Source organism: Oenanthe melanoleuca, chromosome 27 (genome assembly GCF_029582105.1).
Source record: "Oenanthe melanoleuca isolate GR-GAL-2019-014 chromosome 27, OMel1.0, whole genome shotgun sequence".
NCBI lineage: Eukaryota > Metazoa > Chordata > Aves > Passeriformes > Muscicapidae > Oenanthe > Oenanthe melanoleuca.
The window spans coordinates 254,858-270,997 of NC_079360.1; the positions used below are offsets into that span (position 1 = coordinate 254,858).

The 16,140-nt window shown below is 48.7% G+C and overlaps 1 protein-coding gene across 1 annotated transcript; it reads left to right on the forward strand.

Annotated features, from left to right (window-relative positions):
- Positions 1–2,503: 2,503 nt before the first annotated feature.
- Positions 2,504–4,687, forward strand: RPRML (reprimo like). Its single transcript, XM_056512103.1, has 2 exons — positions 2,504–2,687; positions 3,346–4,687. Exon 2 carries the CDS (start codon positions 3,370–3,372, stop codon positions 3,706–3,708), a length of 339 nt encoding a protein of 112 aa, XP_056368078.1. The 5' UTR covers positions 2,504–2,687; positions 3,346–3,369; the 3' UTR covers positions 3,709–4,687.
- Positions 4,688–16,140: the final 11,453 nt, after the last annotated feature.

Consider the following 16,140-nt stretch of genomic DNA (forward strand, 5'->3'; position numbering starts at 1 on the left):
TACACCTTCAAAGCAAAAGGAGTGAAGGGCTGGAGCTCCAGCATTCCCTGGGATGCTCTCTCCCACTGGGTGACAGGAGTTGGCGACAATAATGACACAACCCTGGGTCAAGACAACCCAGCACACAGAAATACCAAGCTGTGGAATGCAAATTTTTGTGGGTGCCAAGAGCTGCAGCCACATCCTGGAGGCTACAGACAATGTGCACAGACCTGTATAAAAACCACAGCCCCATGCTGGGAGATGGGGATAACAGCACTTGTGCCAGAGCTGGCAGCTGTCTATGAGAGGTGACAGTTTTTGTGAGGATGAGGTAGAGATACAGACTCTGTCTCACAATTTGGGGGCCTTCCTTGGCTTTAAAAGAAGTTTCAGTGCCTCTTTGCTTCTCCACATAGCCCCACCAACCTCGAGGATGCTGCTGTCCTCCTCAGTGGGGATCACTGTCCACCTGGGATCCAATTCCCTCCTCAGGTCTTGTTATTAGGATTTGGCAAAGGGGACTAGGACAATCGACCCTGATGCAGTATCAAAAAGGGCTGTACCTTGGCTGAGACATCAATACAAACCCCAAACCTCTTTCTGGGCAGCTCCAGTCTTGACCTGTTCAGATCCTGGAGCCATGTGTCACTGCAGATCCCATTAGCCAGTTTTAGGGCATCCAAATTCCATATTTTCCTGCCTGGACATGCTGCCTATATGGCCTTTCCCGTCATGTGGGGCTTTCTGCTCACACAATTGCCTGTCCCCCTGTGTTGTACTATGTCATCCTGTGACTGTGTCTGAGTGTTTCATGGAAAGGAAGATTAGTCTTAACTGTCTAGAGAGGACTGTGGCATCCTGTTTGACTCTGCACTCCCCCAGACCCAACCTGCCATCCATCTCCCAGGCCCTCTTCATCAGGGATTCATCCTGCCCAGCTCCTGGCTGCCTGAACTGGCAAGTGCTGCTGCTCCTAAAGGACATGCAGCTCTGTGTGGCCAGGAATCCCCTGCCCAGTGTGGGCTGTGATACTCTCAGCATTGTGCAAAAATACTAAAGGAAAAGGAAAAAGTTGCAAAATTAAGTATTTGACCTGCCTTCACCTTCCTGGGCTGGTGTTGCCTGAGGACAAGGATGGAATGAACTCAATCCACCATGTCTGGGTGGAATTTCCCTGCAAACTACAAGAAGGTGCTGCTTGTCCTGAAAACATGTCTGGGATGTGAATGTTCCATCCTGGAAGTGTTCAAGGCAAGTTTAGACAGGTCTAGCAGAAGATGTCCTTGCCCATGATGGGGGTTAGAATGACTTGTGGTCCCTTCCAACTGGAACCATTCCAAGATTCCACAATGTCACCTCCAGGCACTGCATAGTAGGCACTGGGATGCTACAGATTTTGAGTTCCCTGGTGGGATGAAGGCAGGAGCCAGCAGGGGAGGGTTTGGGAGCCCTGGCTAATCCATCACCACAGGCTGTGACCCAGGAGCAATGAATGCAGCCCAAATCCATGCTGGGGTGTGCTGGGAGAGAAGATGCTGGAACTGGAGCCACCAGAGGGAGCAGAAACTCCTTCAGTCTGGGAGCATGCAGGCTGGGGCACTGGGGATGCTGATTTCCTCTGGGATTTTTCCTGGCCCTCAGGTAAAACACAAGCAGATGCTCTCTGCATCAGGGTTTTCTCCTTCTTACTGCATAACTTCTGCTGCAACTGCTGTAGAAGAGTGAGCAGCAACCCGGAAAGAAATGCTGAATGCAGAACAAGGAGGAAAATGCAACAAGTAAACCCTGAACTGAACAGTTCTGAGCCCCTAAAGTCACAGCAGCAGAGCAGGGGTTCCCAGCTGCCCAAAAGGAAGATCATGACACTGTCCCTACCAAGCTGCCCATACTCTCTGCCAGCCACATGCTTCTGCATTTGGCTACAACTCATCAATCCTCATTTTTGTTTTATTAAAATCCCCTTGAGGGCTGGGCAAAGGAAACAAGGCAATTTGTACATGGATAAACCAGGGCAAGGTTCTCATACTGTTCTTAGGGAGTGATCTGCTACTCTGGGATATCAAACACATTTCCAGGCAAATGCCAATGGGCAAAGCCAGGAAGCTGGGACATAGCAGTCCTGTGGGTACAGCCCTGGGATGAGCAGGAGCAGGAGTAAGCCTGACAAGCTGGACATCCTGATTCGTGGTGTTACTTTGGGAGCTTATGCAGACAGAGAGAGGGGAGTGATGGTGAAACTTCCCCTGGGATTGCCTTGGTGGGGCTGAGGGGCCTGTGATGCTCTGGCCCTGAATGTTGCAATAACACTGCTGTGGGATCCAGAGCTGGGGACACGGCAGAGATCAGGGTGCAGCGCAGAGATCCCCTCTGGAGGAAGCTCAAGTGGGAAGGGGAGGAGGGGGACACCATTTGCCCTGAGGAAGAAGCCCCCAGCCAGAGGAACTGGAAGGAGAGAGGGGCTGGATCCAGCTCTTCTCTGGAGGAACAGGACAGGCATCACCAAGCAGAGCTGGGGGTGGACTGGCTGGATTGGGCTACGCTGCTTGGAGAAGGAGTGGGTGGCATGAAGCAGCAAGCAGAGATTGGTGACAGCAGCACTGACCTGAGGCTTGCAGGAGCCTTCGGGGGAACAGGGACCTGCCAGCAGTCTGGGATGCAAGTGCTGATGTGCCAGCACTGACCATGCAGGATGCTTTTGGGAGAAGGTGGGAGAGCTGGAGGGAGGGATGAATTCGGTATCACTCTGCAGGGCCTTAGGGGTCAGCCCCCACCGGGGGTGGCAGGGGGGTGGGTGCAGGCACCCGTGGCAGGGCAGAGATGGGGTGTGCATCATGGGGAGGGGGTGGGCAGCAGGGTGAACGTGGGGGGGGGGGGGGGAGGAAGGCGGGCCTGGGGGGAGGCTGGAAGGGGGTGGAGTTGCTGTTTTTTCTTTGAGCACAGTGAAGACTTTAGCTTGTAACTTGCATTTGTGGAGCTCCCAGCCGGCAGACACGAGCTCTCCCTCCCGCAGGAGAAACCCTGAGATCCGGCAGCACCACTCTGCTGTATCAGGGGAAGGCTGGGAGGGCAGGGGGCATGGGGTGATCCCTGGCTGCTGTCTTCTTCCCCAAGTCCCTTTCTCCTTTCCTCTCTCTCTCCTTTTGCTTGCCTGGGGGCTCGTGCTAACGCTGTGCCAGGAGGGATCTGGGATCCAGCCATCCGCCGGCTGCATGGACTGGTTTCCCACCTGCTCACAGCCGTGAGGAGGTTCTCTCTCCATCCCGGGCGCTGAGAGACGGAAGGCAGGAGGCGGCTTGGAGCTGCCGAGCCCTGGCCTGTTAAGGGCAGACAGGGGGACAACAAGCTTCCCTTTTACCTTTCCAGAGGATTTGGGGTCACACACAGGCCATGAATGGATCCATTTTCAACCAGACACTCCTGGAGCAGGCAGCTGACCCCAACAGGACTCAAGGCTTGGGGATGCTTATGGCCTGCTGCAATGGGACCAGCACAGTGCTGATGGCGACTGATGGCGGCTCCTTGGTCCTGGCACCGGACGAGAGGAGCCTTTTCATCACGAGGGTGGTGCAGATTGCTGTCCTCTGCGTCCTCTCCTTGACTGTGATGTTTGGCATCTTCTTTTTGGGCTGCAACTTGCTTATCAAGTCAGAGAGCATGATTAACTTCCTGGTGAAGGACCGAAGACCTTCCAAGGACGTGGGTGCTGCAATCATGGGACTTTACTGAAGCCACTGGGCTCTTGTAGGCAAGTGAACTATCTGGACCTGGTGTTGAGATGCATATTCCCATGTGTTTGGGGCAACTGGGGGGAGTGGGAAGGTGGGAGGGGTTTTTTAGTCTGTCTGTGTCCATGGGAAAGCAAACCTGCTCTTCCCAGCCAACAAACTCTGGTGATGAATGGGGTAACCACCTCAGAGCTGTGTGAAGCACAATAAATGACCAGCATTGTGTTGCATGCAGAAACAGCTTAAGTTTTGCATGAAACTTGCAGAAACAGTGATAATGTGGAGATCTGGACTCTTTACTGCTGTTACCTTGGATACGGCTACCTGGGATTTAGGGCTAAAAAAAAATGGCAAATAATTCGTTACAAAAAAGCAAACTAATGGGAGAGCAAAATGCAGGGCACAGACTTCATCTTTGAGAGGGACAGGGGAAGAGAAACACCATGTGGGTCATGAAACAAAGTCTGCATGCTAAAAAAATGTCAGTCTGCTGTGTTTTGGACCTTGAGCATGCATCTTCTGGTAGTTTTGTAAAAAGGAAAGCATGTTCTTTCTTATTTTCCTGAGCTATCCTGTTAAATAAACTGGTACTTTCTTATTTCACACTATGGTGGAGAAAGTAAAGGACCCAGATAAATATAAACCCCTCCCCACCCCTAAAACAAAAGCATGCTTGTTTTTGTACACACCAGCCTCTTTTTCCAAGTGCCACATTGTTACAGTCCTTGAGGTTTTGTAATTTTTGAAAACTGGTGAGCATTCAGGAAAAAAAAAAATCCTCTTTCAACAGCACATTGTTTTGTCTTTATTATTTCTATGCGTGTGTCATTCGAGAATTTCCATCCTAGTTCCAGGTATAATCATCTCACCTTGAAGTGAAGTGTAATTAGAGGTACTTTTTTAAAGCAGAAACCACTATAATTTTTCACAGGCAAGTATCACTTTCCACTAGCAAATAAATTAATCAAACTGTGTATTCCAGGCTTGTATTGAATACCTGCACAGTGCTGAAATAGAGGCAAATAAAGATGCTCTGCGTCCCTCTTGCAAAGCAAGATTTCATCCTTTGAGTGAAAACCTCTATCTCCTCTGATCCTGATGAGCTGTCAAAGCTGAATTATGTGAAAGGAGGAAGACTCCTGACCTTTGTTCTGTGATGGATTTACAGCTCTGGCTGTGGGTATGAGGTAGAAATAATTTGTGTTTTGTTGCACCAACAATATTTCTTGGTGGGTTCACTTCTGTAGTGGAAAAGCAATCCTGGACACTGGAGGAGCTGATGAACTGAGCTGTTTGTATGTAAATCTAGAGGAACAGATCTCTTCCCAGAGGGAAAAGTATAATTAGTGAATTTTTTGTAATTAATCGTTATTTGCTGAATACCTTCCCACACAATGCAGAGCAGGACCCATGTAGTGCTGTCTCTGGTTGCTCCCACTGACCTGTTGCCTGTCTCAGCCTTAGAAGCACACTGACAATGTGGCAGCATTTTGTGATTCAAAACTCTGAAGTGTCCTATCAAGGTGCCAGTGGAATGTCTGGACAGGCAGCTCTGGTTTTTATGAGCATTTGCAAGTGTGTAGACCTGAGCCACCTTCTCAGTGCAGAGGGCCTGCTGCCCTGCTGCCATATGTAAAGTGGCCTCAAACAGCAGCCTGAAAGGGCATTTTTGTCCCTGCTGCTGCAAGAGGTGTTGTGGCCGTTGATCTGGAACAGACTGCTCAGAGTGATGCCTTGGATGCAAACTGGCACAGGTTGTCCAGAAAAGCTGTGGCTGCCCCATCCCTGGAAGTGTCTAAGACCAGGCTGGATGGGGCTTGGAGCAGCCTGGGATAAGTGGAAGGTGTCCTTGCCCAATGAGCTTTAAGATCCCCCCCAACCCAAACCATTCTGGGATTCTGTGATTCCATGATCTCTTTGCATATGAGTGCAAACCACCCCCATTGCAGGAGCACAGTCTGGTCAGACATGAGGGTGAGACACAAAAAACCCCAAAGCAGGGCAATGACCCAAGCTCTGCAAACACTTGGGCTGTACTTGCGTTTGAAACCTAAAGGTGTGTCTGCATCTCCAGGCTGCTGTGCTGTCACAAGGTACCCTAGATGCACTCACTGAACTCCCATCTTGCTTTCAGCTGGCATTTGGTGCCTCATGCCAGTCCATCCACCAGCTGTGGCCCCAATGCAAAGGACAACTCACAGATGATGGAAAGAACCTTCCAATGCTAACAAGGAGAGCAAGGCACAGGGAAACCTGTTAATGCAATGAAAGGATCAAATTTACTTTTCCCCTGTAGCAATACCATGAGTGAAGAAGCTGGTCACACATCTCAGCTATCTCCACCTCTGCCAGGGCCATGACAGCTGGTGTGTGTGGTGAGGGTCCTGCCATGTGTCCTTAGAGGCCACATCCAGGAACGGGGCATGGGAGTTTTCAACCCTTTTGTGCTGTGGAGTGTTTGAGAGGGAAGGAGAAACATCATCCACAGAAAGCTCATGTAACATGTGAGCTGGAGGAGCAATGAAAGCAGAGAAAGCAGAGCTGGGCAGCTGCTGAGGCAGGTGGAGCTTGCTCAGCACTCAGCTGGGAGAGGGAACAATTTCCACACGAGTCCTTGGGGCAAGAGACCAACTTTACATTGGCTTCTCCATTCTCTGGTAAAGTTGTGGCTCTTTCCTGGCATTAGGGATGTGTCTGCATTACCAGATTGTGTGGACCAGGAGGAGGATCCTCAGATCATCAGTTGGTGGCACCATCCACATTACAGGCTATATCACAGCACGTGTCCCTGTATGTTTCTGCCTTCCTTGTCCAGGGGTTAAGACACTTAAAACACTTGCACACATCCCTACCCCATTAGATTCCCAAAAAAGGCTGGTTACCCCACGGAGGTGGAATTGTTTGTGGAAAACAAGTCTGGCATCATGAAGGAACCCCTTGGACAAGAGATTATGAGTCTAATGACCATCTCAAGGTGAAGTCATGGTTGCTAAAGGGAAGGTATTGAGGGTACCATGATGTTCCCCAGATCTCATTGGAAGAGTTGTGACATCAGATCCTGAAAACCCAGCTGTCCTACCTCAGAGTGCATGAGTTCTGCAGCTGGTGGATGAGGTTGCTACTGAAGGGCTTGTTGAGGAAAGCAGATCGTAATGGCTCTTTCTGCTGCCTTTCCCCACAAGCTGTGGTTTTTCATCTTACACTTACTCATTTAACGTAAGCTCACAAGTGGGTACCAGCCCCAAAGAAAATTCAAGCAGTTTTTTTTTAAATTGTTATTTATTATTAGATTTTAATTTTTTTTTGTAATTGCTGGTTGTAGAACAATAATTTCCAGGGTGTCACTGGGGTGCCAGTAGGTGTTCGAGAATAACTGAGAGATGCTGTTGGAGGGACACAGACGGAAGGGATGTGCTCAGATGGATCATCCCATCAGTGGCAGACTGAGGACCAGCCTTTGAGTCTCATCTCAAATCTCCTCCTGCAGTGGAACACAAGCCTGTGGGACTGGTTACACTGATCTGAGTCACTGGACTAGCTAGTCTGCACCCCTCCTCTGAAAACATCCATGATTTTCTGCAGTACATGGTCTTGGAGGTCCTTCCCAACCTTAATGATTCTTTGACTGTATGACTCTGTAGTCAGTCAAGTTGTCCTGCCCACCAAGAGCAACCTGCCCTGGACTTTCACCATCCTCCTCCAGGCACAGCTACCTGTCTCTGGGCTGGTCTTCACTTGCTGTGATTCTGCTCCAGCTGGAATTTCTTCTTTCTAGACAGGCAGCAGGGAGACAGTAGTGAAAGGCCAGTGAGAGCATCTCCCCCTGCTGAACTGCCTGCAAAGGGAAATCCTCTGCTTTATGGAATCATTAGCTGTACAATTACAGAAATAAAGAGGTGGCTTGACCCACCTGGGAAACGCTGGTCATACAGATGTCCCTGTGGTGGGGAAAATGCCAAAGTCCCAGATGATACTCACCTCTTTCACCTACCTTGGCTGCCTGGACTAAGGGAATGGAAGAGTTAAACATGATGAGACAGACAGACAGATCGTGGGGGGAAGAAGGATCTCAACCTGAGCTTGGCACCAAATGTACCAAAGCACCTACACCAAACATACACAGTATTTAATAATTCCTGAGAATTGCCATGATAATAAAACACAGAATCAGGTTGTTATGGTAACAGTTTGGGTGTTTTTGAGGCAGGGAGGCATTACATGGGTTGTAACCTCAATCCAGACTGAACACATTTCTGAGAGCCCAGAAAATAAAAAAGAAGTAAAATGAAATCAAATTAGATAAATAGCAGTTTCCTTTCTCTTTTCTGGCAGTCCTGGGTTTGTTCTGTAGATAGATGGAGGGAAGCATGTTGTTCCAGACACGTTGCCCTGGAAAGCCTGAAGAATAGCTTGAGTGGATCTCTGCAGGTTTAAATTGACTGCTAGAGGGGGTGAGGGGGTGGACTACTCTCATGGGTGGGTCTGGAATGATGCTCTGCCACTACCTTGGCTCCTTGCGACACCTCTGGCCTAGGTCCAGGTGTGTCCCCAGCTGGCTAAAAGGAAGGACATTCTTATCTTTGCAGGTGTGCACACACAAGGGAGCAGTGATGGACAATCCCTGATCCTAGCTGGGCCCACAGCAGGGTGCTGTGTTCCCAGGTAACATCTTGCCCATGTCCCAAGGGATGCATGTCCCAAAGCTGCTCTCCAAGACAAGACAGTCTTTTGAGGGCTGGAAAGGGGTAACAGACCCCTAAATCCCCATAACAGACCTAAGAAGAGAACACATATTTCCTGGGCTCTGACAATGTCTCCAGACTGCTGTGTTCCCCAAAGGGGCATCTGTCAAGCAAGATGGAAATTTCCAGTGTCTCCCTCCTGCCCTTCCAGCTGTGGGCACAAAGGCACTTCCACCTCCACTCACAAGCCAACCCCTCCAGCAAGTGTATGAGGTCTGTCCAGCAGATGCTCATATGGAATTCTAATTCAGTGCTGGTTAAAGCAGCAGCTTTGTGACCCTGTTTTCTCTGGAGGAAGCTGAGGCAGGATGTGTTGGGCTCACTTAGCAGACACATGGCTTGAAATCTGCAGTGCCATTACTCAGGAACATCGCTCCATAAATCCACTACCCTCAGCTTGTGTCTCTTGCATCAGCTGTGCAAAAGCCATTAGCCTCCAGATAAAGCCTCTGTAGTCCATCAGCTCTGCCAGAGAGGTTGATGCCATCAGAACCAGGGACTCAAGGGAGACTGAGGCCAAACAATGACAGAGCCAGCTTTGCCTTGTTGGAGACTTTACCTGCCAGTTTCTCTGTCTGAAAGGGAAATGTTTCCCTCTTTCTGTGTCTTTCAGCTGCTTTGCTGCTGAGGCTGCTGAAGGCATTTTGGTGTGGAATTCCTCAGACTCCCTGCCTGTCCTGGCCCCATCCTTGAGCCTGACTGGAGCTGCTAGCCTGGCACTGGGCTTGCTCTCAGGTGTGCAGAGCACCTGGTACCCACCAAAAACCTGGGGCAAAGAAAGCTGCTTACTTCCAAATAAATGCAATTTTGCCAAAAGAGAACTGTTTTGGGATTGCGTGAGCATTTAAAGCCATCCTTGGAATAAAACGGATTTTACAGTCCCATCTGTGCCAGGGAGATTGGAGAATACCAGGAACATTTCTGGGCATGGGAACTTGACTGATGCTACTGTTAATGTGTGAGAATGGTTCTGGTGTAGTTCAGACCTGTGCCAAGAACCTGAACAGTCCCTGGGCAGTGGCAAAATGACAGAGGTAAAAGACCACAGAGGACTCAGGGACACTGCTCTGGGCTTTGCTGTCTGTGCACAGGGAGTATCTCATTAGATTTTGCAAGTGTAGATGCCTTTGAAGCAGTTGTTTGGCTTCCTGAATCCAACTTAGTGTTCTTAAGTATGAATGAGGGATTGGAAACCTTGTTTAATTTTAATTAGGAGAACATGTCTTTGTAAAACAGTGAAGACAAGGAAGAACAAAACTTCAACAGCCTTGAAAACTGCCTGATCCAACTGCTGGATACACCTTTGGCTTCACAGTAGTTCTCGCATTAAGATGACTTTGCCAAACATTTCCCCATCAGTCTGGCCAAATTTGTGCTCCTCTGGTTTTAGAGACAGACAATTTCTTGGACTTGTTTGCTACATGAGCATGTGGTTATGGAAACTCGAGTTAAGAGAAAATCAGAACATTGCCAGCAATGAGTATGGTTTGGCACATCCCTGAAACTGTCACTGTCAACGTGCTGGTAAGTGGTGGAGGCCATGGCAACACTCAGAGACATAAACATGTATCTGAAGTGACTGTCTCTCATCTGAAAGATGTTGCTTATCTACATGTATTTCAGGTTGTAAGTGAAACACAAGTCTTGCTTCAGAGAGGCCTTTGCAGCTGTCTTCCCTGCCAGAAGCTCACCAGTGGGGATATTTTCATAGCAATAATTTAAGGCAGGTTAATCAACAACAGAGCAAAAAGGTTTTTCTGAGAGATGGGTCTACATGGCAATCTTGGCTGTAGGTCACAGGTGCCTTCAAGGTGAAGGCAGTAGTTTTGTCACTCTTTGTCAGCCCATGGCATTCAGCTGGGAATGAGCATGGCAGTGTTCTCTGCTGGGGTGCAGTCAGGGACCAGCTATTAAATCAAATTATTATCCTCTTTTTGAATTAATATGACCTGCCTGAACATATAGTCTCAGAGGAATGGGCATTTCCTGCCCCAGTGACAGCCTCTGAAGACACCACCTCTGCAGCTGGATTTACTCTCCTAGCAGGGAGCTGTGAGACCAGAGGACTCAGAACCAGAATCCCCAGTTGGATCTGCCTTTTCCTTCCATGTGGGCTCACTGGCTTCTTTATGAATTTCAGCAGCATCAGCTGTAGCAGCTGACATGTGCTTCAGAGAGCACCACTACTTCTTGTTTTTGGAGTGACACTAGAGTGAAAGGATCAGTCTTCCTGTGATGCTCCACTTCTTCTGAAAGGATCAATACTACGAGGACATGGGTTACCACCTCCACCTAACTGAGTGTGGGAAACTGGAAATGATGGGCAAGACAATAAGCAAGAGAAGGAGAAGAAAAATAAACAAGGAGAAACATCTACCCCTGTGGCATCAGGTAACTAGAATGGCCATTCTGGAAAAGAGGCTGGAATTGCATAGTCAAACAACTCTGGTTCTCCATGAAAGAGACACTTTCATTGCCTTGGTGTGTGTTGATTTTGGAAACTAGTACATGTGGGTGTGAGGGTGGACTCAGGTGCTTGTGCATCTTCCAGGAAAACAAGGTGTGCATGAAGCAAGCCCAGGGCCCTTTTCTTTTTCCATGGCAGCTGCCTGGCTGGTGCTGGATGCTGGCTTTCTGCTCTGGCATGGCTTGAGTTGTCACACATGCAGAGTTAAATCCAGAGTCATCCTTTTTGGCAAGCCTCACAATTGTTCCCATCTTATAGGTTTCCAGGCAGCTGCGAGTGCGACCCTCCTGCTTGCATCCCCAAATGCAGGTTTAATAGGACAAGACAGATGAAGAAGCACTCAAAATGTAATTAGACTGTAATTAGATAAGTTCTTTCTCTCAGATAATTGAAAATCGGACTAATTGGTTGCAATAAATTCCCAGAGCAGCCGTTCATCCAGCTTGGTGTGTGCTCTGCCAGCTGCCATGAGGACCAGCCTGGAAGCAGAGTGGTGCTCCCCACTGCTCTACCATGCACTGCAGGGCCCAGCTCCTCAGCTCCAGAGAGGTGTTAAAGTCCCCAAACCCCTCAGGCTGGAGCCAGGGAAGTTATTGACCCATGGACACAGCAAGGCTCATCCTGCTTCATCCCACCTTTCCCAAACCAGGGAGCCAACGGGCCACTAAATCTCACCCCCCCAGCAGGACATGCCAACAGTCCTGCATGACAGGACATATCCTGGGACATCTGCAGCAAGCCAGAGGGTCACAGCTGGAAAGGACAAGGGACTTAATCTCCATTTGCCCCCATCATGACCACAGTGTGCAGGCAGCTGACCCATCTCCAAGTCTGGCTGTGAGCAGTCAGTGTTGAACCAGCTGCTCATCTCATCTCATCTCATCTCATCTCATCTCATCTCATCTCATCTCATCTCATCTCATCTCATCTCATCTCATCTCATCTATCTCATCTCATCTCATCTCATCTCATCTCATCTCATCTCATCTCATCTCATCTCATCTCATCTCATCTCATCTTCCTGTGCTGCTTACTCTGCTCAGCTGGGGGGTGTTCCAGAAGCTCTGGTTCAAGGTCAGACCTGTCCTGGACTGATGGAAACCTCTAGTCTGCAAGTTGGAGGTGGCAGTGACAATTCTAGATCAGCCTTGGGAATGATTTCTGGTAGCTATCCATAGATTTAGTATACAACAACAGAATTGTTCAGGCTGGAAAGAACTCCAAGATCACCAAGTCCAGCCATCTACCAGCACCACTAAACCATGTCCTCAAGTGCCTCATCAACATGTTTTTTGAACACTTCCAGGCACAGTGGCTCCACCGCTGCCTTGAGTAACCTGTTCCAGTGCTTGGAAACTGTTTCCATAGAGAAATTTTCCCTAGTCTCTAATATTTCCCCTAATTTTCCCTGATCTCCCTGCCACAACCTGAGCCTTTCGGCTCTGCTGGAGCTCGTTTTCAAATGAATGAAACTAAGGGTCTCCACCATAAATGTTGATTAGACAAAGTGAAGCACTTTCTGCCTGAGGAGCTTCAGGAAATAGGTTGCTTTGCCCAGGTGCACACAATTTTTCTAGCAAGTCCCTTTGAGACCCCACATTCCTATTTTGTGCAGCAAACACTTGGTCTCTGGTACAGATGGCAATTCCCAGTGGCCAGGAATGGTTCAGGGAGGTTACAATGGTAGGAAAAACATCATTATGTTCTTTTCATTGCAGCGTTTGCAAGATCATGCCTAGAAAAATGCTGGACTTGCTCTGCATCCTTGGCTCAAGTTTCCCTTCTCCCTTCCCTCTTGGCAGCATGCTATGTGCCAGGTGGCTGCATTTCATTACTGAGTTTATAAAGTTCCTAGGGAAGCAAGGCATGAGGAGATGAAAAATCTTTACAGAAATGTGATGATCCCTGGGCTAGGCAAAGGTGCAGAAGGGAGGCACTGATCACATTTGTATTCCTGTAGGTCATGGCACTTTTTTTCCACACTTCCTTCTGCCTGGGCTGCACCACTAGGGATATTTCTTTTAATTTGTGGTTAAACTGTTTCTAGTTTTATGTGCTTCCCGCATGACAGGGAAGGAAAATGAAAGAAGGCAGCTCTACCATGGCAGGGAGTCCTGGATATTTTTATTTTCAAGTCAAGACCTGACATCTGATTTTTTCCTTGGGTTGCAAAGCAATTTCAACACACTTCCCTGCACTGACCACAATACGCAGAGGTAGAGGTGGCTCTGCACACTCCATCATCCTGTGTTTGATGTGCTGATTTCAAAGCACTTTGCTCTGGAGCCGAAGTCTCCAGCATGGCTGAATGACCCACAACACAGATTGTTTGTATCAAAAATAGTGTGGCAGCAGGACTTCTTGCACCGTTGCTGCCAACCTGGCAATCCCACAAGAAGGGGAGCAATGCTATGACCCAGACTGGGGAACCTGGAAAAAAACCCAACATAATAAACTAACAATAAATATAATTTCCATGTTGCTTAGGTCATTTCCTGGTTCACCAAGCAGCCCTCAGGCATCACTACTGGCACAAGAAACAGGAACCTCTGGCTGCTTAGGAATTTGCCATATTCACAGTTAATTTAAATGCCTCAGGTTTCCTGCCTGCTGTGGGGAAGAGGAGGGAAAAGCTACAACTTTGTGAAGGGTATTTCTTAAGTTCCCCAAGAAAAAGCTTTAGAAGAGTTCTCCTTGAGATTGGAACCACTAAAACCCCAGGACTGTTCCTGTGCCTAGCTCACTGTTCCTCACCCATAATTCATAGAGCTGATAACCATGGCAGATTTACAGAGCTCTGCCTTTGCTCCAGGGCCAATTCAGGGGCATTTCTGGGTATTTATCTGTTTTTCTGGGCTCCTTTTAAACTCTCATCCTGTCTTTCATCTTGTCTTGCATTTCTCACACCTCTCCCCCCAGTGTAGGGGTGTGCAAACATATTATATATTCTGAAGCAGACCCCCTGTGGTTCCTTCCAACCTTACACAGTCTGTGATTTTGTGATTTTGTCATTCTGGTCTCCTTTGCCCAAACCATCAAACAGTCTTTGTGCAGAAGCCCCTTGAATTCTGGCAGCTTCTCCTTTGCCTTTCTTTTCTGGGTGTGATGAGGTACTTTTGGGAAGCACAGGCAGCTTGGCACAAATCTGCCGCCTCCAAGGCAAAACTGCCTTGCCCAAAGCACCTTCTATGAGACCTGTTACTCCGTTACTCAAAGCCAAGTCCTAAGTGTAGCTCAGTTCACTGCATTGTATCTGGGAAATCTCACTGCCACTTTGAATTTGGATGACAATGCAGAGATGGTGGGAGGATGTGGCATTGGTTTCCTGCTAATGGGTTATTTTGGAGCTTGGGAAATAAACAGAAAGAGACAAAACATTAAATTCTTGTGATAAAACTGGGCTTGCTTTGCCGTAGTCCAACTGCCACGTGGTGTTGCCCTTTCTCAGACTTTTTCTCAATTCTTTTAGTCCCCATTTATTGCACTGTGACAAGGAAATAACTTTTTATTACAGAATTGGCCCTTGTCACTTTGTTTATGTCAAAATGCTCTTTTCCCCTCAACCTCATGTTTTTTTTTCCCTATTTTCATTCAAATTTGCTCCCTTTGTCTCTGGGACAATCTTCCTGTGAATCCAGACAACTTCAAGGGAATGATTCCACATAAAAATATCCCAGAGGAACTAATTCTAAGTCTGTTTTGTCAAAGATTGTTTTGTATAGGTCTCCTGCAAGTTATTATAAACTCAACAGTACAGGATTACCTGTCTCATTCCCTGAGGAGTAATTTCAGCCAGGAAATGAATTGCTTGGGAAATGACTATGGAAGGCACCGAAGGCCTCCAACAGAACAGCCTCCAGTTCTGTGCTATTAATGCTCCTCCTGAAACGTGTTAAAGCTCTGCCAGCCCTTGCTGTGTCTGCTCCAGGGATGCTGCCATCGGGGACGTGAGCAGGAAAATGTGAAGGCAGTGCAGAAAGAATGCCCAGAGCAGGGCTGGAGCAAAACATCTCCCAAAGGCCAGGGAGCTCTGACAGAGCTGCTGGGCTCACACACAGAGCTCCTTGTGCTGTGTTGGGGTGAAAGTCAGCACCTCAGGTTGTGCCTGCAGAACCCACCAGGCTCTGAGTGTGCCACAGTCCCTAGGACAAAGATCTGCTCAGCTGCATCATTCCTTGCACTGACTGTGGGCTCAGCCAGCTGGAATCCCAGTCATCCCCTGGAGTGATCCCTCTGAACTGGGCACTGCTGAGGCAAATGCTGCACTCAGTTCTGGGCACCTTGTGACAATACAGACATTGAGGGGCTGGAGTGTGTTTTGGGAGGGGAACTGAGCTGGGGAAGGGTCTGGAGCTTCAGGAGTGGCTGAGGGAGCTGGGGAGGAGGTGGGGTGGAGGGGGGCTCAACCTGGACAAAAGGATGCTGAGAGGGTCCTTCTGGCTCTCCACAACCCTGTGACAGGAGGGTGCAGCCAGGTGGGGATCAGGCTCTGCTCTCAGGGAACAAAGGACAGGACAAGTGGAAACAGCTTCAAGTTGCACCAGGGATGTTTAGGTCGGATATTAGGTAAAATATCCAACCCTGGGAAAATTTATTCACCAAAAGGGCTGTCCAGCCCTGGCACAAGCTGCCCAGAGCAGTGATGGAATCGCTGTCCTTGAAGTGTTTACAAAATATGTGGATGTGGCACTTGGGAATATGGTTTAGGGGTGGAGCTGGTAGTGCTGGGTTAATGGTGGGACTCACTGGTCTTAGAGGGCCTTTCCAACCTGAACAATTCTGTGAATCATGATCCCATGCTGGTGCAGGCAGTGGGTTTCTTTCTCCCATCCCCTCTCCTGTGTCCATCAGTGAGGCAGATCAGGGAGTTGATCTGCCTGAATAGGGAGGGTTTTTTGTCCTCAGCTCTCTGTATCTGCTCCTTGCCCTGATTCACAGAGAGGATTCACCTGTTGCTAATTCCATCACAGGAGAACAATTGGGAACATGTGATCCTCCTCTGGCAGTGCTCAGCATCTCCTTCCCGCAACACGCACAGCATGGTGAAAACTTCAAACAAACCAGCTTTCCACCATGAGGGCTGGTGAGGCAGAGGAGGAGCCCTGCAGCTGTAGGTGCTGGACATGGAACAGCAACAATCTCAGAATCACAGAATTAGCTGACTTGGAAGGGACCCACAAGGATCATGGAGTCCAACTCCTGCTAATGGCTACTGCAGCAGTGA

What these genes read in the sequence shown, in the direction of transcription:
- RPRML (XM_056512103.1), top strand. Translation starts at nt 3,370, where the DNA reads ATGAATGGATCCATTTTCAACCAGACACTCCTGGAGCAGGCAGCTGAC.